General features: G+C 40.0%; 1 protein-coding gene across 1 annotated transcript in view; it reads left to right on the top strand.

The window, feature by feature from the left end:
• The first annotated feature begins 2,373 nt into the window (after positions 1–2,373).
• rxfp2a (relaxin family peptide receptor 2a) overlaps positions 2,374–23,878 on the top strand; it is a 28,462-nt gene continuing 6,957 nt past the window's right edge. The window contains exons 1-12 of the mRNA XM_034550315.1: positions 2,374–2,458; positions 5,986–6,129; positions 10,820–10,903; positions 11,190–11,295; positions 13,633–13,704; positions 15,990–16,061; positions 16,538–16,609; positions 17,955–18,026; positions 20,683–20,757; positions 20,930–21,001; positions 21,563–21,634; positions 22,381–22,455. Of these exons, the coding sequence (XP_034406206.1) occupies positions 2,374–2,458; positions 5,986–6,129; positions 10,820–10,903; positions 11,190–11,295; positions 13,633–13,704; positions 15,990–16,061; positions 16,538–16,609; positions 17,955–18,026; positions 20,683–20,757; positions 20,930–21,001; positions 21,563–21,634; positions 22,381–22,455 (1,001 nt within the window). The remainder of the gene's footprint in view (positions 2,459–5,985; positions 6,130–10,819; positions 10,904–11,189; positions 11,296–13,632; positions 13,705–15,989; positions 16,062–16,537; positions 16,610–17,954; positions 18,027–20,682; positions 20,758–20,929; positions 21,002–21,562; positions 21,635–22,380; positions 22,456–23,878) is intronic.

Here is a 23,878-nt window from a genome sequence, read left to right as displayed (position 1 = left end):
CTTTTAGATTTGACAAGGTTAAGGTAAATGTTCTAGTAAGTTCAAGTGTGTCTTGTAAAAATATTGTGAATCTAAAAGAGACTACTTTGTAACAGTGCCCTTAAATACAGTGGGTCTTTGCTTTCAGGCTTGTCAGCGTAAACAATTCCCTTTAGTGCGCCTTCATTTTATTTTACTTTCACTGCTCACCTCTCAGTAATTTTTCCAGACTAAGTGAATGAAAGGCAATAACATGATGTTCTTGGGGCTTATTCCACTGCGCCCAAGTAGCCAGAAAACATGAAATGAATTTGAATGAATTAAGTCGTAAAGCAATCATCTTTTGAATCAAATCTAGTGCATCAATTTAAACTGCAGCAAAATGGATGAGATCACTGATGTCATGGGGTACATTTCCATCTCAGCGCCCCCTGCTGAGACTGAAACAAAAACAACTGTTGCTCCACAAAGGAACATGGCAGGGAACTGCTACACCAGGCCAATTTAACTTCTTGATCACATGCACACACACACACACACACAGGCACACGCACACACACGCAGACACACACACACACACACACACACATACTAACTAAGAAGGGACATTGAGTCTCACATTTCCTTCCTTTATTATTTGCATTTTTGAGACTCAGTTTTGATGTAATTTAAATAAATTAAATGACAATGGCAATCAAATTAAATGTCACCATATGCTTGAGGGGGAGAGTAGGCCACCATGTTATCTGATGAAACAACAAAATGTGTTCCGAAAAATCAAAAGCGTCCTTAGGTGTTTTTCAATTGAAATTACAGAAAGTGGACATGTTTTTCATCATCCCATAATTTATTTTTTAAAGTATAATTGGGAAGATTGTGAGTAACATTTGGATGATTTGAATCTGAAACAAGGTTGTGTCTGTAAAACAATCACACTTTAAACATTTTAAATTATCTTTAATTCAATCCAGAGTTGTAAAAAAGTACAAACACAGCGTCAACCTTTATGATATCTTCGCTTCCATTAATATTACATTTTCTAATGTGTAATGCCTATTTAAAAAAGAAGTATATAGGCATTTCTTTTCACAAATTTAATTTCAATCTTATATTTTTGTTAGGTGAGCTATGGGGACTACAATAAAATTGCGTAAACCATAAGCAATGTTTATTAATGCCCACTGTCCTTGTAATAAGGAAAGACATAAAGTTGTGATCTATTTCCAGATAAAGCTTTCACTAGAGGTACAGGAGATTTAAAGGGAAATATTTGATCAACCAAGATCAAAAGAAAGATGTGTAACCTTAACCCTGTTCTGCGTTGCCAAACAAGAAGAAGGCTGCTCTCTCATGGCAGCTGACCGGCAAGGTCATATGATAGTATATTATATAAAAGTGGGCATGTTGCCTATTACGATTCATCATCAGATGTTTTTAAAGTGCAACAAAAGCCAGGAACAATTATGGGCCCTTGATGCTAAACATAGCAGCACTGAAACATGTGCTCAGTGTTTATAAAGACTATAATCAGGCTGCTAGCCTGCACACTCTCATCTGTTGAACTCAGCCTTAACTGCATATCATAATATCATAATAGTAATCAAACTGATTGAAATACAGTAATGAAAGTTTCATTGACTTTAAAAATCAAATCTCATAATTAAATGAAAAAGAAAAAGGCCTACTAGCTTACTAAATCACGATAAAGTCATTGTTGAAAAGAGGCTATTCAAAAGATGTAGACCTATACGAAACGAAACAATTTGCTTTAAAATCAAGAAGTAAAACAGACATTACTCATCATGAAATCTCTGCTGCAATCAGCTCCACTAACTCAATTTATGTGTATCGTGGAGCCTCAGACTGCAGAAGAAGAAGGTCCACTGTCCTCATTTCACACGTTGTGCTGCTTGCGTCAACTGACAGCAAATACATCTCTGCAGGTGTGTCACAGAAAGAATAAGCGAACAAAACAAATAGATGGGGCCAAGAGAGAGAGAGAGAGAGGGAGAGAGAGATATGAGAGGTGGAGGCGTTTGCGGACCGCGAGACCGCGCTATACGCGTGCTTGTTATTGCGTGTATTTGGCTGTGTGTGTTTGTCCGCGAGAGAGAGAGAGAGAGAGAGAGAGAGAGAGAGACGGTGTCGCTCAACAGAGCAGAAAGCTCCCGAAGGACATGCAGCATGGAGAGGATGCTGTTGCTCTTGTTGTGCACCACGTAGATCATTCTACAGAGTGTTCTTCCAATGGCTTAGTTCGCCTTTTCGGTCGTTTCTAAATGTCCGGCATGCTCGAACATTTGGACTGAGTGGGACTTCGGCTGACTTATCTGCCGACTGGCAGTTTCTCATCTCCTCTCGCTAATTGGTCTGAAGCTCTCCAGCCTCCGCGACATGAGCGCAGGAAAACTTCTGAGGCTCAGGATGGACTTACCTGTCATCATGTTGCTCATCCACCTGAGCCACGCTGAGATGAGAGGTGATGTAAAATGGAGGGGATGAGAAGTTACATGACTGTTATTTTATTGATTGTATTTTGTAACTGTTGCATCACTGAAGTCGTTCTCATATATATATATATATATACATACACACAAATATATACATATATATGTATATATTGCAGGCGGTGTTCGGCTTTCCTATTGTTATATTTCCCTCTCATATTTGCTAAGTTGTTCAGGGTGCTTTTGTGAATGAACATTGACATCCACAATTGAAGAGACAGTTCTGCAGAAGTGGATTCATATTGTTACTGTGGGCTTGTGTTTGATAATAATCAGGTTTGTAAACACCCTAAGGCCTGTAGTTATTTGATTTGGACACACATGCTATTTCTTTGGGGAATTGTCCGCCCTGCTACGCAGATGGAGTTGAAAAGGCATGAAAAGAGAGACCACTGTCCGCACAAGGAGGGAATCCTAAAATGTTCGATGTTTTTTTATGAGCTTTTAAACAAAATTGTTTATAGATGATTTGACATAGTTAATTACACAAACATGTCTTTATTCTCTAAATCTCAATCCCTCCGATGTTGGTATTAAGGATGATTTTACAGTGGGGTGTTGAGCTTTTAAATATCAGGCAAATCAATATCCAATTCATGTCTCATTCATTCAAGCCCACTCACATTCCCTTCACCTCCCAATCTGTGAAATCATCTTCAGAGCTCCTATTGTGTCAACATGTTTGCATGAGTTATGTCATGATGCGCCCGTGTGTGTGCAAGTGATGAGGGCACACCAGGACGCACATGATGCTGTGGTTTGGTTCTAAACTGTGAACTTACTTGTGATCGCTGCACAATGGTATGCACATTGTAAATTTCCCCACTGCGGGACTAATAAAGGATTATCTTATTTTATCTTTAAAAATCTTTGATTTTGTTAAATTTGCCAATTGTTATCCCCGTGGTTATTGATTTGTAATACCACTTGACAGTTACAGTGAACTTTCAAGAAGGATACAAGATTCTAACAAAAAATCACCAAAAGGGAAAATAAAAAGGAACGGAACAAAATCTACAAAGCAGGCATCAGCTGACAGTAGATCTTTGGCAACAGCCGCATTACAGGAAGCATTTCAGTGTCTCCCCACTGGATCTCATTACCTCAGTCCGGATTGACTCAATTTATTTACAATGATTTTTACTATCCTATTAGGGCAGCAGACGTTGTTTTCGTCTTGAACTTTTGGAGAAACGGAAATGAGGGAGCCATTCAGTCTTCAGTCATTTATCCCCTAGAAACATTCAGAAAGTATCTGTGGAGTGTAAAAACCTGTCAGATAACAGAACATGATACTGATGATTGCTGACGTCAGTCAAATCAATCGATGTTCTGTTTTTAGGGAGAGCTGGAAGTTGGCGCACCAACCGGCACTTTCTATTATTTCACCTTGAGCACAGATTCCAGGGAAGGATCAGGATTCTGTCAGCCGTCAAGATTATTTGAGGTTCACTGGTGTCTGCTGCTATAGTCTCCAAAATATTTAATTTAATTTGTGTATTTGTCCAATAGTCACTGTAAACGCTATCACGTTATCCCGTGAGTCTTGGACATAAAGAGACGAAGCAACGAGGGTTCTTTGGGTTCTCAAAAGCTCTTTTATTGCTTTCCGCACAGACACACACAGCACTTCCGCACTCTTGTCGCACCGCGTCCCTCTTCCCCGTCACTACTGCTCCTTTTGAGGGAAAAACAGACACCCACAAACACACACACACACACACTCCTTAACCACAGCTGGGCTGATTAACCCTCACCCCTGCTGAGGTTGATTAGACCTGTCCCGACACCGTTCCCTGAACCACACCCCCTCTCCACCCACTCTGCAGCCGAGCCTAACCACACCCCACTGCCACAGTCACTAAATAGATACACATGTGGTGAGCATCCAGATGTGGCGCATCATCTTTCTGACTGGAGGGCCACGGAGGCTGATGTCCGTTTCTTTCATTCCTCGGCTTTGGCCTCCCTGCCTCTGGGAGAGGTGGTGTTTCAAACTGGGTCTGCTTTTTGTATATTCTATCATTGTGTCAGAGGAGGAGAGCTTTGCATATTTCCTTTGGTAGGTTACAGATTATATTTGTTTATACATTAAATAACTAAATAAATAGAATAAGCCCACTAATTAACTTTCAGCAGAGGGGAAGCTGTTGGGTCATTGTCATCACAAGCAGCAATAAAAATAATTATTTTCCAATAGTTGCGTTTTGTCAAATCGTGCCAATCAGCAGGATTGTGGTAAAAGTCGTGCATGTGCATCCTCGTGCACAATATAAATGAAACTAGGTCTCACTTGGCAAGCACAGCTCCGTAGCTCTGCCAGTGGTCAACAACTCCACAGGACACCTTTAGATTGTATATAGAAATACAATTCAGCTTGTCTGTAATGAACCAATAGCAGTATTTGAAGATGTTGTAGATGAATAATATTTTTTTAGAAACAGAAGAACCAGATCTTGTCCAGTTATATTTTTTCCGGTCCGTTCGTAGAGTGCCGGCCATTTTTGATCTTGGGCAAATGGTGTTTGCTGAGGTTTATTTTGTTCAGATGTTTGCTATTGTTTCAATCACTTTTGATATAGTGTTTCTTCCCTTGAGTGATGGAGATTGATTGACACAGCTAATAAAAACCAACAAATTACTTTATTCGAGGAAATTGGGTGTAAAACATTGATTATGGAGGAGACGCGCTGACTCTCAGTCGTCCATTTTAGTTGAACAGTGCGTAAATATCAGCCCTATTATACAAACTGAATATCTGCACTTTAACCCCATAGTCAATACTTCAATTTAAAATCCAGTATGCTTTCTAAATGCCCATAAAGGAGTTACAACTTTATGGGCACTTCAGAAAATGAAGTTGCAAAGTATAGCCTTAAAATGTGTTAATATTAATGGGTTTGTTCAATTCTACGAGTAAATTAATTATGACCTACTCTTGACTTCTGATTTCTTTTTTAGAAAGATAAACCATAAACCCCTTCTCAACGGCTAACAATAGTAACGCTAATTTGTTCATGTTTCAGAGGATGGAAACACTTCAGACTAAATAGATTAAATACCACTCCTGCGTCTTTGTCCTGCACTGCAGAGCCTCGGTGTACTTTCCCGGTGTCTCTGTTTTCACACGTGACACGTCGTCTCTTTTTCTAGCTGCCGGCTCATCTCAGGTCAAATCTCTATGCTTCTACATTTGAGTGTGTGTCCCCATACGAATGGATTAAAAGGTTACACTGTGAATGCACTGCGGCTGTGATCACTGAGCCAAGACAACCTCGACCTTTAGGTGTTACATTTGCTGTGTTGGAATGTCGTCTTTCAAAGCGTTTGATTTAGATGTTGCCACTTATAAGGTAATGTCAGGAGGTCTTGGTGTTCGGGGAACATCGGCTGCGTACTACGGGCGACACCTGACAACAGATTCTGTCATAACCGCTGTCCACATCACTAATTTTGAGAATGGTCCATGTGAACTCTCTTTCCTGCGTTTGTCCCTCAGCGCTGCTGGCCAGCCGGCTGGACGTAGACGCTAGATGTCCCCTTGGCCAGTTCCCTTGTGGGAACATAAGTGAGTGTCTCCCCCAGGCTTTGCAGTGTAACGGACAGAACGACTGCTCGAATGGAGCTGACGAGCAGCGCTGCGGTAAGTGTTAGTTTACCAAGTCATAGCAGCTTCATATGACACAAGTACCTCTTCACAGGATGGGCAAGTTCGACTTCTTTGCATCCACGCAAGTGAAACACTTTATTTTTACAGTAGGAGAAATCTTCGCTCAACACTGCAGGGCAAAGGATGAATTATAAATAGTAATGAATAAATATGTGGCCTTGGATCATCTAAGAAGATGACTTAGTCTTCAAAATAGCTCCAATCTTAAATGTTAAATATAAAGGTTAAGAAGGATGACGTGTTTGTTTATTAATCAAAGGCATTCGCATACATTCATTATCCATTCAGCATGTGCTCAAGAGACATTTTGGCTTGCTGCATTGATCCAAGCGGGAAAGGAAAAAGTTTCAAAGTTTCCCTTGGCTCAGAATTAATCAGGAATGCCAATTAACTTTCTAACGAGATTTGAAAGGCAACAGTAACCTCACGTTCATAATACTCCACATTTATTAATTTTGAAAAGCAAAGACTTAACTTTGCCATTTCCTTATACAATATTTCATTAACTAGTGTGAGCCAGAGCATTGAAAGTCACTTCGATGCGACCACATTTTGTAAGATAAGTCAAGCAATACCTTTTCTATACACAACTATTTTCTCTTACTATGGTAAAAAGAAATCAGATGACGGGCTTCCAGACCGACTGGAGCCTTGCTCTGCTGTAACCTCTCCAGCCATCCGGATGACCCCTGGACAAACCTCTTCACCTCTTTATCCTCTAAAATGTTTAACTCATTGAATAGGAGAAGAGGAAGTTATGTACGAGTAACACTAGTAGCTTGGGCAGCATCAGAAAAAAAGAGTTGTACCACTCTATCAGTCCAGCGGCTTCATATTTAAGAAATATTGGGAAGGAGTCATTTTTTACAATGAATATAACTCCTTACACCAGGGTCACTCATAGGATCCGAACCATGACGCTGTTATACCTGGACCGACAGGTCAAGGGAGAGCAGAATAGAGCTTTAAAGTTTTAAATAGTTTGAATGACCACAGATAAAGTCCCTGCACACACATTTATCTTTTTAGAAAAATATAATTGTAGTTTTCTTGGTTGACAACACTGCATCAATGAACGAGAAAGACTCACCTATTGGGCACCGGGCCCTTCCACGGTTTGCATCATCTTCACAACCATCTTATTTCTTCCTCATTCTGCTGAACAGTACCGTGCACAGACATTTTGGTGGGCAATCAAAATAAAAACAATTAAAAAATAAGGTTATATACCAGAGAACATTTTTTACTGACATTTATTTCACACTTATACAGACCTATGAAATGAATAACCATGCAAAATCACAACGACTGTTCTCTACGGGCCTCATTTAGTTCTCCAAGACTTTCCTATCCTCCATTTCCCTCTCAACACATCACACCGAGAGTCTCCCTGGGACTTGTTCCCCGGCTCTTATTTCTCAGATCCACTCTGAGCACAGCTGCTCTGCTCTGCTCTCTCTCTCTCTCCTTACAACACTCGGCTTAAATATACACAGTGTCAATATCACGCATAATGATTGACACAAAACGTGCACACACACTACAGTAGCCCTCTCTCCAAGTGAAGGGAGCGGCGTATTAAACATGGAATGCAGATTTACTTGTTTCAGTTTGCCGACAAAGGAAATACCTAGCCTGCCAGATTTCACTCTTTTTCATTGACAATGCATTTCTACGTTGGACTAGCTTGCTTGTTGTTAACCTAAGTAGATAACTGTTGGTTAAGATATAAAACTGCATAACTTTCTGTAACGTTATCCACTTTCCACTATAACATAATAAAATATATAATAAGTTGCATACTGTCAAAATGCTTTAGCTAAACTAACAGAAATATGGTTAGCCTCAATCTGACATTTGGACAAAATGCTTACTGCATATGAAACGTTAGGAATACTGAGTTTCAGGATCCCACAGATTTCCATTCTTCCTGCTGACGCCTTACATCTTATTGCTTGTATCCTCTTGTAACAGGAGCGTGTTACCTTCCCGAGTTCCTCCCCCCAGCACCAATGATCGAGCCCACTCAAGTTGTCGTTTGCAATGCTTTTATTGAGACATGCGCACACTGGCAGTCTCTGCCTTTTACTCTCCTCTCTCACACCACCATCCCTACTCAGTTTAATATAGAGAAGAGACACACAACATCTGATCAGTTCCAACTGAGGCCAATTAGGCCTCCTCCCCACCTGTTCCCTGAGCCACTCCCCTCCACAGCTGAGCCTAACTCTTATATTTTCGACACAGTAAAGTGTGAACATTTCCCCTTCAGGTGCTACAGCCGGAGCATAAAGTTGCGGACCAGGTATCAGATGATCAGTGGATAAAGAATGTCTCAAAGAAAGTATAAGATTTAAACAGCGAAGCACACAGGGAAGGCTATAGCTTTTTTAATGTGCTGGTTTGATTTGTGTCATAGAGTATGTCCATGTCAGATGGCAAAGGACGACCTTGAGTATGTTATTCCTGTTTCTATACTTGAGGAGGAGTGTCTGGACAGGTCAGCTAGTTCCCCAAGCAACAACATTGGAAAAGCAATTTGGCAACACTTTGTTGTTTTAATGATTTTATATATGACATAGTGTGCACAGCAAGACATGTTCAGGAGTCTCTGTGGTTAGAGAATGGAACTCACTCGTAAGGGAGCTCAGTAGATGTACGCAGCCAAGGCGGATAATCACTGCAGGGCCTAATATCTGTCAAAACGTAAGTGTACTTGAGCACTGAGCTTCAATAGAAGCACTTACACAACTCTTGGCAAATTCTAACCCCTTAAAACTATGCATGTCACTTGCATAGTTGACATTTAAACGTTTAGATGAACTATGAACTATGACACAAAACATTTAGTCAGAGGGTTTGTTTTCTGTAAATGATTATAATGATTGCTGATTTATATAAGCAACTAAAAATATCCCTCCATCACTTCTGCTAATGTTTTGTATATGTTAGCTGACTGCCAGCTGGGGTTGGTATGTAGTCAGGCTCTGCCTTCCTGTCAAAGACAACATGCATGTTTGACAGCTCCAAACTGTTCTGATTTATGCCGCTGGTGCAATTTTGACTCTCATTGAAGACATGGACAGAGCTTCTTTGAGATATTTGAAACAATTCGTGCAGTTCCAGTTCACAACATGCCTCTTCAGAGTTAACTCCATTCTTGGCCTGTGGTGTTGCTGCTTGCGGTTTTCCCAAAAAGGTTCAAACAAAAGCCTTCACACTTTCTGTGGCCAAGAGCAATACAACAGTTCCTCACACACCCGATCGTGACTTAGTGAATTCCACTCGGGTTCAGGTCAAATATACCAGGGGCAGACTTCATCAATTACCGCCTGGGGGCCAACTTTAAGGCTCTATAACAGCTTGAGATTTATTATTCAGCTTCTTTTTAAAGTGCCATGAATAACTGACTAATAACTAATAAAAGTCCCCAAAGTAATTTTATCTGCCAGATAAATGTTGCTGGTCACGTCGCAGATTCATATTTACTCACAAAATATAACAATTAAAATAGTATGTATGATTAAAATATGATTCATTGTTGTTCATTAAACTATCCAGCATCACATTAAAATTGAAAGCCAACGTTATGTAAATGTAAGTACATTGTGTGAATAATAATAATGATACTTTCACTCTTCACTTGAAGTTAACATTTGAATGCAGGACTTTTATTGTGCGGTATTAAAAGTTGTATCATTAATAGGACATAGTTTAACCTAAAAAAAAAGGTTTTGAGTACTTGCTCTACTATAACCTAGAACCTCTAATAAAACTAAATCTACCTCTAAAAACACATCTCAGACTTGGTTACTCACAGTCAGAAACATTACACCAACATTGGTAATTTCCAAACAGGCGTATTATAGTCGACACAACCACATAACCTGCAGTTATAAAGAAGAGCATGGATTTAATAAGCGGAGGTATTTCACTGGAGGATACATTATTATTGTTGTAAGTTAGTATCAAGTCACAAAATGTGAAAACACTTTTACTCGGAGGGTAAATAAAAACACACCCCTGTCGCTGAAATACACTCTGGTTTGATTCTGCTTCCAGATGTCTATCAGCTTGTGTTGAGTCCAGCGGAGTGAAGAAGAGAACGGTCTAAATTGAACCCAAGTTAACAAAGTAGTCCCCGTACCTGTCCAGGGGGAACCCCGCCTTCGCCTTAGCCCAATATCAGCTGGGACTGGCTCCAGTCCCCCGTGATCCTGAACCGGATAAGCGGTTAAAGAAAAGTGATGGATGTATTATAATCCCTTTTGGTTTAAGTTAAACATGAGTGAGTAGTCTAGTTCATTGCTGTTGTTAAGTTATAGGCATAACAATTACTCAAACCGGTGAGGTGGTGATTGCTTCATTGTTAGTTATTGACACTCATTAGAATATCAGTCATCCCAGTACAACGCAAGCTCTGGCCAGACTGTGGTGTGCTTACATATGCCAGTTGCTTAATCTAAAACGTGTAAGTATAATACATCTGTATTGCAGTAGACAAACCAATAGCCTCATGCAAAAGATTATTACATTCAGTAACATTTATAATCAAACTAAGCGGTTGCGCGTGAATTGCGCGTCTACCACCGTTAGATGTTGTGGTCATTTCACAGATTTCTGTGTTGTACAGATAATTATTGTTCCTTGTCTGACTTTGCAGGGGACAACTTCGGATGGGCCGACTTATTTGGCCAAACACTACAAGATGCCAATGATATGGACCAGCACTTACTGAATGAGTGTTGTAAGTGTGTGTGTAGACAGTATTTGTGTAGGTGGAGTGTTTACTTTTAGCATGTGTGTGTGTACAGTATATTTGTGTGTTTATTAATGAGATGAGGTGTTTAGCAAATGTGAGAATCATCGTTTATTGAATCGCTGTTCTTTTCTCACATTTTATATGTTCGATAACGGAACAAAATAAAACAATTGTAATCTTAATGGCCACCAAACGATTCATGTTGTGTCCCAAAGGACTACTTCTATTATTAGTATTAGTATATATTAAGTGTGTGTGTATGTGTGTGTAGTCTTGCAGGAGTATCCAGAGAAGTGTGCTTGCTTAAAGACAGATGTGGAATGTGTGAAGGTCAACCTGCAGGATGTTCCACTTCTCTCTCCTAATGTAACCTTTCTGTAAGTGTCATTTGGTTGTCATTACTGTGTGTGTGTGTGTGTGTGTGTGTGTGTGTGTGTGTGTGTGTGTGTGTGTGTGTGTGTGTGTGTGTGTGCACGTGTGCGTGCACTTCTATCTTTGTGACTACCATTTTGAGCTCAAAGTGAGAAGTCTTCACAGTCCTCATTTCTTAAAGGTTAGACAACGCTGTTTTCAGTTTTATTGTTTTTGTTCTGGCATTGAAGGTCAGAACATTGAATCATATACAGATACATCAAATAAACAGAAATCAAGTTGAAACCCCCAAAATGATCATTGTAAGTGTTTAAATATATGTAGTGAATCAAAAGTGCTGAAGCACAAACCAATGACCATGGTTGTTCTTGAAATTATTTCCAAAGTTTCCGTTGCCCTTTGTTGGACTCTCCTCTTGGATATATTTACATGCGTAGCAATTTGAGTATTTTCAACCATCCTTTTTGACTGTTGGCTTCTGTTGCACGTCAGCTGGCTTCTCACAAGATCACAAGATCACACGAGAAACACAGACAGAAAGACCGCTGTGCTTTGGCAGCATCTTTGCTCTACATCCCTGGTCTTATTGCTGTTTATCTGCTGAAAAAAGGATAATCAAGGGATTTATTTTCCCCCAGTAGTAAAGAACGTCAGACACAAAACAAGATACAAAGTGCGTGTAGACCTCATCCATGGCAGACGTGTCCTGCATGTTCCAATATCCATACTGCCATGCTTTGTAGTAGGCCAGAAATATATTTAGTAAGTCCCAATACATAGTTTATCAAATGGCGTATGACAGAAATACCAGGATGTTACTGCACATTTTGTGCAAGCCAGCATGCTTTTCTGGCTGTTCTGACCCCCTTTTCTGTGTAGCGGATATATGAGCAAGAGGGTCAAAGTTCAAGGTGCAATGTTAGGACAGAAGAAGTATGTGGTTTGAAGCTACGACAAGTGAGCAAACACGGCTCTCCTAAATCTTTAACTCTCCCAAATAAAATGCAGTTGTTCTCAATATTTTATATTACACCAGTGCTTTTCACGCCATGACAAGCCAAAATGTCTGCTGTGAAAAAGGTCTGGATTTGTTTTATTGTAAGGAACAGGTCATTTTACAATTTATTTCAGTTTATATATTCATATAACAAAGTGCTTCAACTTCTTGCCTCAGCCTGAAATCGGTTTCCAAGGTCTAGTGAGCACAGAATCAATTCCACGGGTGCACTTTTCAGCCACTTTCTGGCCTTTTTTTCGATTAAAAAAAATAATAAATTGATCACATGCCAGGGCACAGTTTGAGATCGTAGAAGATCGAAGATGAAATGAAGACAGAAAGGCAGCTGAAATAAGATGATTTCACCACCTGGGAATGCAGTAGATGGAGAGATGATGACCATGGCCTTTCATAGGATGTAAATCATTCTAAAAACATCTTGTTTCTCCATTTACAGCTTATTCTATCTTCTCTGCCTTTAGCATCTTTCCTGCTTAATCCAAAGGTTTGAATGTGTTTAAAAAAGTCTGGTTCCCCCACCATATGTGAGAAAAAGACATTAAATCACCTTCTCAGCCGGAACATTACTTTAGATCATCAGGCCACACAACTTGGTCGCTGAAGAAAACATAGAAAAATACAACAATATTTATTGTTAGGTCCTCATGAGCCATTTTGTAGATATTGATTTATTTGTCATCTTCTGTATTGTGCAAATGAAAGGCGCTTTATCTTGTATTACCAATGTGTTTTATTGTTTATCAAATGTTTTTTTGTCTCTGGGTGGATGTATAACTAAGGCATACGTATGTTATATTTTGGTTAAATAAGCTATTTTGCTGTTAATGGTGTGACCTGCTGTGGTGTAACAGACACTAACAGGTTCAGTCGTATTGGGTATTCAAATAAAACATGTTTACTTGAATTTTTATGTAATTTATTTTTTCTGCTCAGAGCTTTACTCCTTTTGAAATGTCGAGCGCCAACCGTGGGTTTGTGTGTGTGTGTGTGTGCGTGTGTGCGTGTGTGTGATATCAATTTATTCTATGACATTTTTATGTACCTTGTATTAACCTTTTTAGATGACATAACAATTAACCTTTTCAAACGTTTACACTAACAACCCTTTCAACAATGTGCAAATGTGATGCCATCTCTTTAAACACAATTTCTGAATAAAATGGCAGCAGTAATGTTTTTATGTGACTGTTTATTGCTCATAATGCTTCAGGCGCTTTGTCCTTTCTTTACCTGCTTGTCTCTGTCTGAGTGTATCTGTACTCTGTTTTCTGTGAAACAGCTGTTGTGTTTATCTAACTGCAGCCTTTCATGGCTTCTGTTACAGGTCGCTGAGGAGCAATGAGATCCGAGTGTTGTCGGATTTTGTTTTCTCACGGTACTCTTCCCTCGAGAGACTGTGAGTAGTTTTCATGTTGCCTTCCACATCCTCACAATAGGTACTTTTGGTTGGTTTACTCATTATTTATGTTTCTGCATACAGTGTGGAAACACAGTAAATTCATGTCATGCAAGGAAACATGCGGCTCCTGATTTAACACGCATCCTAATTATTTGCCCTTTGTTCAATTTATTTGGTAGTAAGATATTTCAAGGCATTTTTTTATTTTTCCAACCCCAAATTGGTATTATTATTAGACTTGTTTAAATGTTCAGGTGTACAAATGGATCCCTGAAATCAAACCAAAAATGAACTCAACACACATGAAAATGTATCGTATGCTGCCACATTGACATAGTTGTCTCTTGAATAGGATGATCATAATAACAAATAAATAGTATTAGAATGCATTGATAATATTACGTGAGACAAGGTCTTAGTAAATAATGTACGGCTGTTAACTGATAATGAGGCAACCAGAAGGACAGATACATTTCGCTGGCGTCTCCAAGTTTTATTTACTAGTTACTCAAATAATATTTTAAGATTATACTCCATAAATGCACATTGTGATGACACCTGTTTGACAGCCACATAATCTTTTCTGCAGTTTTTATTATTACCTCTGGGGCCATTTATACCTTTAGTGAGTTGCATCAAGTTACTTTTGAAAACACATGAAGATGGGCCTCATAAATCATTATGACAATTACTGAAGTGCAGGCCAACGACACAACTAGACCCTCACCCACACTGACATTAAGACATTTAACGTAATAGTTAATTACCAGAACTACAAACCAAAGCTTCAGGTGCCAATCTTTTTGCTGCTTAGTTTAAACTTTACCAGACTAAAATCACAGACTGTGACTTCACACTGACAATTATCATTTGTATCCTGGTATCATAAGAGGCTAATACAGTTTTTAAAAAATATGCTGTATCAGTTTAAGACGTTGGTAGTTGCTGAAGAACAAAAGTCTCGTTGGGAATTTGGAATGGTGTCCTTAATTGCTGATGAATACTGAAAAGGTGCAATAATGGATGAAAGACATCCATCCATCCATCCATTATCACCCGCTTATCCGGGGTCGGGTCGCGGTGGCAGCAGGTTCAGCAGGCCGACCCAGGCTTCCCTCTCACCCGCAACACTTTCCAGCTCATTCTGGGGGATCCCGAGGCGTTCCAAGGCCAGCCGGGAGATATAATCCCTCCAGCGTGTCCTCGGTCTTCCCCGGGGCCTCCTACCAGTTGGACGTGCCCGGAAAACCTCTAATGGGAGGCGTCCAGGAGGCATCCTGACTAGATGCCCGAACCACCTCAGCTGACTCCTTTCGACACGAAGGAGCAGCGACTCGACTCCAAGCTCCCCCCTGATGTCCGAGCTCCTTACCCTATCTCTAAGGCTGAGCCCGGCCACCCTACGGAGGAAGCTCATTTTGGCCGCTTGTATCCGAGATCTCGTTCTTTCGGTCACGACCCAGAGTTCGTGACCATAGGTGAGGGTTGGAACGTAGACCGACCAGTAAATGGAGAGCTTTGCCTTCCGGCTCAGCTCCCTCTTCACCAAGACGGACCGGTACAGCGCCTGTTTTACTGCTGCAGCCGCACCGATCCGCCTGTCGATCTCCCGCTCCACCTTACCCTCACTCGTGAACAAGACCCCGAGATACTTGAACTCCTTCGCTTGGGGTAGGCAGTTTGCCCCCCATGATGAAAGACATATTATGTTTTTATCCCCGTTAAACTCAATACGATCAGATTAAATTTTCCATAAAATGTAATTGTCCTTCAATCAGAGCACCGACGGTTCGTTCCCCGGCTCCGCTAGTCCATGTCGATGTGTCCTTGGAAAGACACTTAACCACAAATTGCTCCCTTAGCTGTGCCTGCGGTGTATGAATGGGGATGAATGGTTAGATAGAGTCCTGATGGGCAGGTGGCACCCATGGTAACCCCTGCCATCAGTGTATGAATGGATGTGAATGGGTGAATGATGACATGTAGTGTTAAAGCTTTGAGTGGCCAGAAGACTAGAACGTTAATGTGGAGAATATGCTGATGAGGGTATTACCCTCAAGTATTATCCCCTGTGATTCTTACTGAGGGAAATTGATGATAGTGCAGCGGATGATAATGATGATTTTACTCGAGCTAATCACTTTAACATTCTAGTCAGGTCAATAGCGTTTGTTCGTTTGTTTGTTTGTTTGTTTGTTTGTGTGGATGGTGGTTACATGCATAAGAGAGATCAACAGTCTGAGCCGTAGAGTTTCTGTTGATTTTTTTGTCTGTGTTCCCAGGTTTCTGCAAAACAACAGCCTCCAGTTCATATCCATACATGCTTTCAGCGGCCTGCACAGTTTAATGAGGTTGTAAGTACCCTGCTCACTTCATTAGTGACAATAATCTGACCAGGCATCGCAAGTAGAGTTTAAATTTACTTGAAAAGTATACAACGGTCAGAAAACATAGCTTTCAAGAAAGTTTTACAGGTTTAATGTTATAATCAGTAACTGTGTATTTGGGTTGGAAATATTTTTTCATTATCAATTAACCTAGTTAATATTGTTCCACTTAATCAATTAGTCAACAATTGACCAATTACACAATTTCCCCGACCATAACCCCAATATATTCAGTTTGCTATGATGTATGTCAAAGACAAGCAGCAAATCCTCACATTTGAAAAACTGAAACCGGAGAATACTAGCTTTTTCTTTTTGTTAAAGCTATTTTTATACATCTATTAATATAAAGTTGCTTTTTATTAAAAGCTAAATATTATATTATATTTGAGTGAGAGAAACTACATTTGAAGATCACCCCCTCTTTCTCTGCTTTCTCTCAGGTTTCTCAGCGAGAACTTGATATCTTCTCTTAGTCCTGGTGTGTTCAGGGATCTCCATCGGTTAGAGTGGCTGTGAGTACACGCACACACACACACACACACACACACACACACACACACACACACACACACGCATGAGGAAGTCATTGTGTTATGTATGCCGCTGGTTTAATGTTAATGTATATGGAGGGACAATATATATTCAAAACACACTGTAGTCGTTATGTGCCTGTATGGGGTAGTCGTGCTCTGTTTTGTGTTGCCTGGTTTTGTTATGGTCTGTATATATACCCACACATGGGTATTCTTGTCGGCATCTGGAATTTCTTGAAATCATCTGGGTAGCATTATGAAGAGCTTGGAGGGTGTATGTTTTAGGATTGGGAGAGTTGTTTTTATTTGTACCCATAAAATTCATACGTGTTTTATTTTCCCTGTGAATACACATTTTAGTCACCATGAAACAAAAAGGAATTTCAGTTAATCCAATGTTTTCAAGAGTTTAAATGAGCTGTATTCAACATTCTGAAAAATAATAAAACATCATACAACTATTTGATACATAAAGATATAGTGCATTATTAATCCACAGTGGGGAAACTCATTTGCCACCAAACATTCATACAGACAACAATAGACACAGTCCACAGAGCACAACAGACAAGTAACACACTACAAAACAAACAAAACCAGAAGATACCCCATAAAACATGACCATCAGATGCAAAGTCTAAATCTAAAAACACCTAAAGGTGTTCATTAAAAAACCGAACTGCTGCCAGAACAAAGGACCTTCTGAGTGGTTCAGTAGAATACTGAGGCATCCTGAGTCGCTCACTGAATGAACTTCTGAGTCCATTAAAAACACAGTGTAGTGGATGGCCTTCAAAAGAAATGATTGTTTTTAACTTGGCCCTTGTCCTCTTTTGTATAGTGACCTCTAGTGAGTCCGGGGGAAGGCCAATCACTGAGCCAGCCTTTTTGATCCTGTTTTTATCATCTGCAGTAATGCCTACCTGAGGAGAGAATCTCCCTCTGTGTTTGTAGTTATCTGAGCATCTTCTTGCTTTGTTTACACCGTGCATGTTTGTTTTGAAGTTCAAGACTTATATGGATGCCACTCTCATGTCTATATGCTAACTGTTAAGCTAGAGCCTGTACACATACGACATACGTGTTCATTAGTCAAATTTAGAGGTGCTGGTAGGAACATTTTTGAGCTTCTCTAGCTTTTCCTGCCTGTTTCCTGTCTTTATGCTCTCAGGTAAAACCATGCGGGATACATATTTAGCATACAGACATGAGTGTGGTATTGATCATCTTGTATAGTCCTTAGTAAGAAGGCAATTAAGCGTATTTCTCAAAATGTGGAGTTATTCTCTTGATAACAATAAATAACAATGTTTCTTTGTGCCAGGGTGTTGGATCATAACCCGTTAAGCAGCTTGTCCCAGGACACCTTCTTCGGGCTCCAGTCTCTCATGTTCCTGTGAGTTGCATGATTTTCTCTTTAAAATTTGTGTGACTAGTTTCTGATCTCTGTCACGGACCGGGCCGCACGGCCATGACAACAAACGGGGACACACACAGGTAATAGTTATCAGCAAGGGTTTTTATTCAACTTAGGTAGTCTAACATAACTTAGGTAGCAAAACAGTTTGTGTGTAGAGTCAGTAGTTTCAGTGGAGGAGGTGAGTGCATGCGTGGGAAGTGTGTGTGTGAGATGTTGTATGGTGTCAGGTCAAACCATACTCTCCTATAGACAGCCAGTCGGGGTCTCAGGACAGCGAGGGAGAACCAGCTCCTGAGACCAGAGGGCCTTTTAAGTGTAGCACTTGCACACAAGGCCCAGGTGTTGCCAGTGCTGCTGATTAGCTCAGGTGTTCCCACTCTTCTGATGAGCCTTGGCCACGCCCAGCTGCAGGGACACGAGCCAGTGGCAGAGAGGGTCGTCACATCTCAAAGTGATTCCAACATTTGCTGAGTCTCATATGAGAAATGCATTGGATATCAGTTGGCCACATACAGTACAGGTCATTATGTACATTATATAAAACCAGCGCCGACTCTTTGAAAAATAATTGCTAAGTTGAAGAACTCAATATGGGAAATTGTCATTTAATACAGACCACAAAGATGTATACCTATTAAATACAGTAATGTTGGCAAACCCGCTGGTCTCATTTTCCACCTGAGGAGATCAAGAGCTTTCATTCTTGTCAAATGTCTGCTTAGTTATACACACCGTATGTCATGCTTAGTAATGTCTTTGACTTATGAAGGTGGCTAAGAATTAAGGGGGTCAGTAGAGTCTTACAAAGGGTGTCAACGTGTTAAACACTCCCGGCAATTTAAATGTGTTCATTTCAGAAGTTTAAAAGACAGGTGGTAATAATATTCAGCAGCCAAGTTACAGGTAACAGACAATAAGAAACGCAAACAAGGAGCCCATGACCATGAAAACGAATGGTCAGACATAATATCTCTTTATCTCTATATCTCTTGCATAATGGATGGTCCAGTGGTAAAGGAGATACGTAAGGAAGCAATGAAGCATCTTTCCTTATCATTTAGAGAATTCAACCATCTCTTTACATGTCTCAATACTTCTGGGTAATTCACTCTGTGAGGAACCTTCCAAAGCAAAAAAAAGACTATTTGACAAAGTCTGAGGCCATCTAGGACCGAGCGCCATCCATACCTATTCTGTCCCTGTCTTTACCTTTTATTCTCTTATCTCTTGTCATTGTCACAAACTCCCTCCTCTTCATCCAGTCTCTGCTTAACTGACAGTTGGTATTGTTCTTTGCAATATTGTTACCTTAGTCTTTGTTCCCTGAAAGAATCCCTCGATGCTGTCCTCTGCTTCACACCTGTCAACCCACAGTTTATCTTTCCACTTGACTCAGTCTCTCTCTGTTTGCTTTTCTGCCCACAATAGGTAACTATTTCAAGATATGTCCTTTTAATGTTTAAGGTTGAAAGATAAAATCCTTTCATAAATTCACTCGGTATGTCGCTTCAAAGAACGTTTGGACCTTTTGGGAGTTACTCTTAGTCAGAAGTAAGTATATGTCCCTCATTTGGTTTCTCCATTAAACGGTGGAGTCCCTTGTCCCTCGGCTCTGCTTCATCTCGCCCAACATCTGTCTAAAGTGTTGCCATCAAAATATCAATGACAGTTTTTAATCTGAAAACTGACTTTAACTGTGTAGTATAACAATGCTCTTTTGGTCAGTTGTTGCTTTTTTGCTGATTTGCTGCCAACTTTAACAGAAATTGACAGTCCATGCTGACAAACTGCAACATGCCATGATAACATGGTGAATTCCTCTCCAATGAATTGCCACTTCAATGTGGTGGAGGAATGTGTGTGCCTCAGTGACCCATGGGAGTTGTGTTGTTAGGGCCATTAGCTCCCCTGGTAGTGACCCCACATAAATCTGCTAGAAAAGAGTTTAGCACCTTGCCCGGAGAAGGGAAACCAGGGCCTTCTGGAGCCAGTCCTGACTGGGGAGCTGGTCTTTAACACATGGGGTAAAGTCTACATTGAGCTGCCGCCCTGTGGGCCCACCACTTGATTTACCAGATCGTCGTGGTGAAGAAGGAGCTGAGCCGAAAGGCAAAGCTCTCGATTTACCAGCCCATCTTTGCTCTGACTCTCAGTTATGCTTTGGGTAGTGACCGAATGTATCAGATTGTGGATACAAGCGGTCCAAATGAGCTCGGATGAGGATTTCAGACATAAGGAGGGAGCTCCAGCTCAAGTTGCTCCTTTGCATCATAAGAGGCCATCTGAGGAGGTTCGGAAATCTCATCCGAAAGAAAACTTAAAAGCGTAGTAAACGTTTGGATTTTGCAGTAATAGTCATTTAACCAGTATGTAGGACATTAAAGAAATTAGCTTAACTATGCACTACTGATGTGTTGCCCCAGTTCAATATCAGTGATTTGTTTATTCATATTTGCAGCGTTAGCATTTGAGGTTACCCGGAGTAGACACTGGTGCAAGATGTTCATTCAGTGAGGTCAACCACACAGACGTTTTGTTTACAGCGTTGCATCAGCTGCTCTCTGTAATGACTCCTGCAGTGTGTGAGTTCACTCTGTTATTTGCAATAACATGTTTTTCTTCTCATCATCAGCTCCATGGTGGGCACCTCGCTGCAGCAGCTTCCACACCTGAGCTTCTGTGAACACATGCCTGCTCTGGACTGGCTGTGAGTCTGCTGTGACCGTGTGCCTGTGTGTGTGTGATTCAGTAGATATCTGAGCTCTAAATACTTGGCCAGACAGATGGATGTGTGCCTTTGTGCTTGTGTGCATACATAAACACAGATGGTAGACACTGAGGACAGGAGTGTTACGTTCTCCATTTGTTTCTGCTATCAGGGATCTTGAGGGAAACCAGATTCAAACTCTCAACTACTCTATCTTGAAGAACTGCAGCAACCTTGAAGTTCTGTGAGTATCTCACTTTAATGTTCAATGTAATAAAAGTCACAAATGATTGAAACACAATTCCATTTTAGGAGTGTAGAGTCATCCATTTTATTTAGGGAGCTGATTTTATGTGTGTTACAAGTCAAGCTGCATTTGAACTGTGAATTCTCATTTTCAGTTAGTTTTACTCCCCCCCCCCCCCCCCCCCCCCCCCCCCCCCCTCTCTTCCTCTAAATAAGAAAAGCTCTGCCTCAAAATGAGGATAAAATATGCAATGCGTCAATCCAGCTTCACTGTTATGTTGTTTGACCCTCATTACAATAGGCAATGCAATAAATGCTTTTTTCTGCCTCATTGGCAAGTCCTTGAGCAAGGCATTTATCTGTGTTTGTGTGGCTCTGTAAGTTTCATAAACAATGCAGAAACTCTTGTTTTTGTTTGTTTTTTCAGGCAGAGCTGTTAAAGTCCGCATTGAATGTTAATGTATAGTGCATTGTGATAATTGGGAGCCAATGTTCGGATAATGCAACAAATGAGATTGAAAAAGCACTTTGCACAGCTTCTGACAGCAGTTCTTTTCAGATTACTGATGGACAACAGGATCAGAAGTATTCCTGAAAACACGTTCCAGTCTCTATGGAAACTGGCTGAACTGTGAGTACCAGTCAATGTGTTTTTATCTTTATAATTCTGTTTACATAATTATTTCAGTTTGTATCAGATGGCAGTAAGTAGGTCAGTTTAAGCAGTTGTTGGGTTTCAATGGGAATTTAAATTTTGTTTTGAGAATATTTGCTATTTATTTAAAATTACATTTTGAATAAAACATTAAAACAATTGGGATTCTGAGCCTGGAACCATAAAGATAAATTAACCATAATAGGATAAATATGCCATCACATAATTGCATAACATGCAAACCCAATACAGGGATTTATAAAAGCACAGCAAAATACATTTTTAATCTAAATAGTAAATAATAAATAGATTTGCAATCAAGCAATAATTCACATGAAGGTCTACTGGGTATTGGTGTGATCTTATAATTAAGGTAACGGATGGAGATTCAATCAAAGCTGTGTGGGAAATCATGCAGTTTTGTTCTACTGAGATTTATTCTCGAGATATTTTGATTAATCCTTCCAAATTACAGTTTTGTAAAAGAAATGCTGAAATGATTGTCATAAGGTAGTATTGAATCATCATATCTGCTATAGTAGTTATTAAAAAAATGTTTTAACTTTGGTTAATCTCCTGTAAAAATTATCTACGCTTTAATACTTTCCACATCTCATGTTTGGAAATGAATGAGAAAAAAATCAATATGACTATATCTGCATGTTTCTCATTTTCAAGGAGTTTGCATCTTATTTGTTATTTTGCTGTCTCAATGTATCCAGGAATCTGTCCAGCAACAGGCTAAGGAAGTTGCCAAAAAACACCTTTAGGAGCCTCTCCAAGTCCCTCCTTAAACTGTGAGTAACTGATCGACTGGCTTCGCAGAGAGGTGTGCGTAATCGTGTGAGCATTATGGTATATTAAGTGTAAAAACACTAGGGGGATCTCTAGATTTAAGGTCGAAATTTAGAGAACTTTTCATCTTACTGTTCATACCTCCCACAGGTAAGAACCTCAACAAATTAAAATGAGTATCGGAGAACAAATAAAGTTTTAGTCTGGGATGAAATGATGAGCACAAGTATCATATTTGTCCCATTTTATGGTCAGAACCAGGTTTGTATACTGAGTGTGGCTGTGTGATACAAAATGTATAATTTTAGCCAATTAAGGCAATGATGAAAAGTAACTGAGAACAAAAAGCATATATACCAAACATAGAGCAGATGAGAACTTCAGTCAAAAAGTATAGTGACAACAAAGTGGAAGAATGGGCCGTCCGAGATGGACATTTAAACCTCCTATAAATGTTGTGGGCACTTTTTTTCAGTTTGCTTGTCTGGAAAAACATCACCAAAGAATGAACTGATTTTTCACCTCAGACATTTTGAAAATGCTCAAGTGTAACTAATACATAATAAAAATGACTCTGTTCCAACAGTTTCCTGTATGCTTTACTAGTGAGCCGGCATGTTAACCAGAACCTGGGAAATGGCACACCATCAATAATGTTATTCCCAGGAACATCCTCAGGCTGTGCAGCTATTTTTTAGGTGCCAAAGTCAAAATTGCAGGTCAAGTAATGAAGGCTACTGATGCCCAGAACACATTTACAAATATATTATCATTCCAATAGAAACAGCTGTACTCACCACAACGCAGTACTGGCACTTCTACATTTACGTAACGTGACTTTCGTCCCTGCGGACGCAGCAGCAGCATTTTTAGGCTGCGTTTTTTATACGCCACATAAAGACAACGTGATCAGCCTTTAGACGAGCTGGCGTATGCGGCACGGAGAAGGGGGGGGGAGCACAAGGTTGCTGCAATGTTCACCTCTTTTTTTGTGAAGTTATTTACACGTTTTGAAACATTATTTAAACTTTTTCCAAATCGTCTCTTTTGAATCTCTGGAATATGTTTTTACAGGGCAAACATTTCCAGAAGAATGAAATGTTCAGATGAAGGTTAGGACATTTTGTTCTAAAGCTTTTTTGGCTCTATATACACTTAATAATGGTTATGACTGAAACAGTAGGCTAAAAACTGCTCAAGGAGAGAATACGTAGAGATAATCAGGTGTGAATTAATTTAGAAACACGCAGAAGAGACCGGATATGAATTGCACAGAAACAGATGCAGCAATGCCTGGATGCAAACAATATAACAGAAAGGTTGTTGTACTCTAAGTGGGAAAATACGTACTTTGTATATTCAATGCAGGTTTATATACAGGTATAACTTCAAAGTTTAATTTTAGTGTGAAAGTACTTAAATACA

This window comes from Cyclopterus lumpus, chromosome 14, assembly GCF_009769545.1.
Source record: "Cyclopterus lumpus isolate fCycLum1 chromosome 14, fCycLum1.pri, whole genome shotgun sequence".
NCBI classification, from domain to species: Eukaryota; Metazoa; Chordata; class Actinopteri; order Perciformes; family Cyclopteridae; genus Cyclopterus; species Cyclopterus lumpus.
The sequence above is the reverse complement of the archived record's forward strand: the minus strand, read 5'-3'. Positions and strand labels throughout refer to the sequence as shown.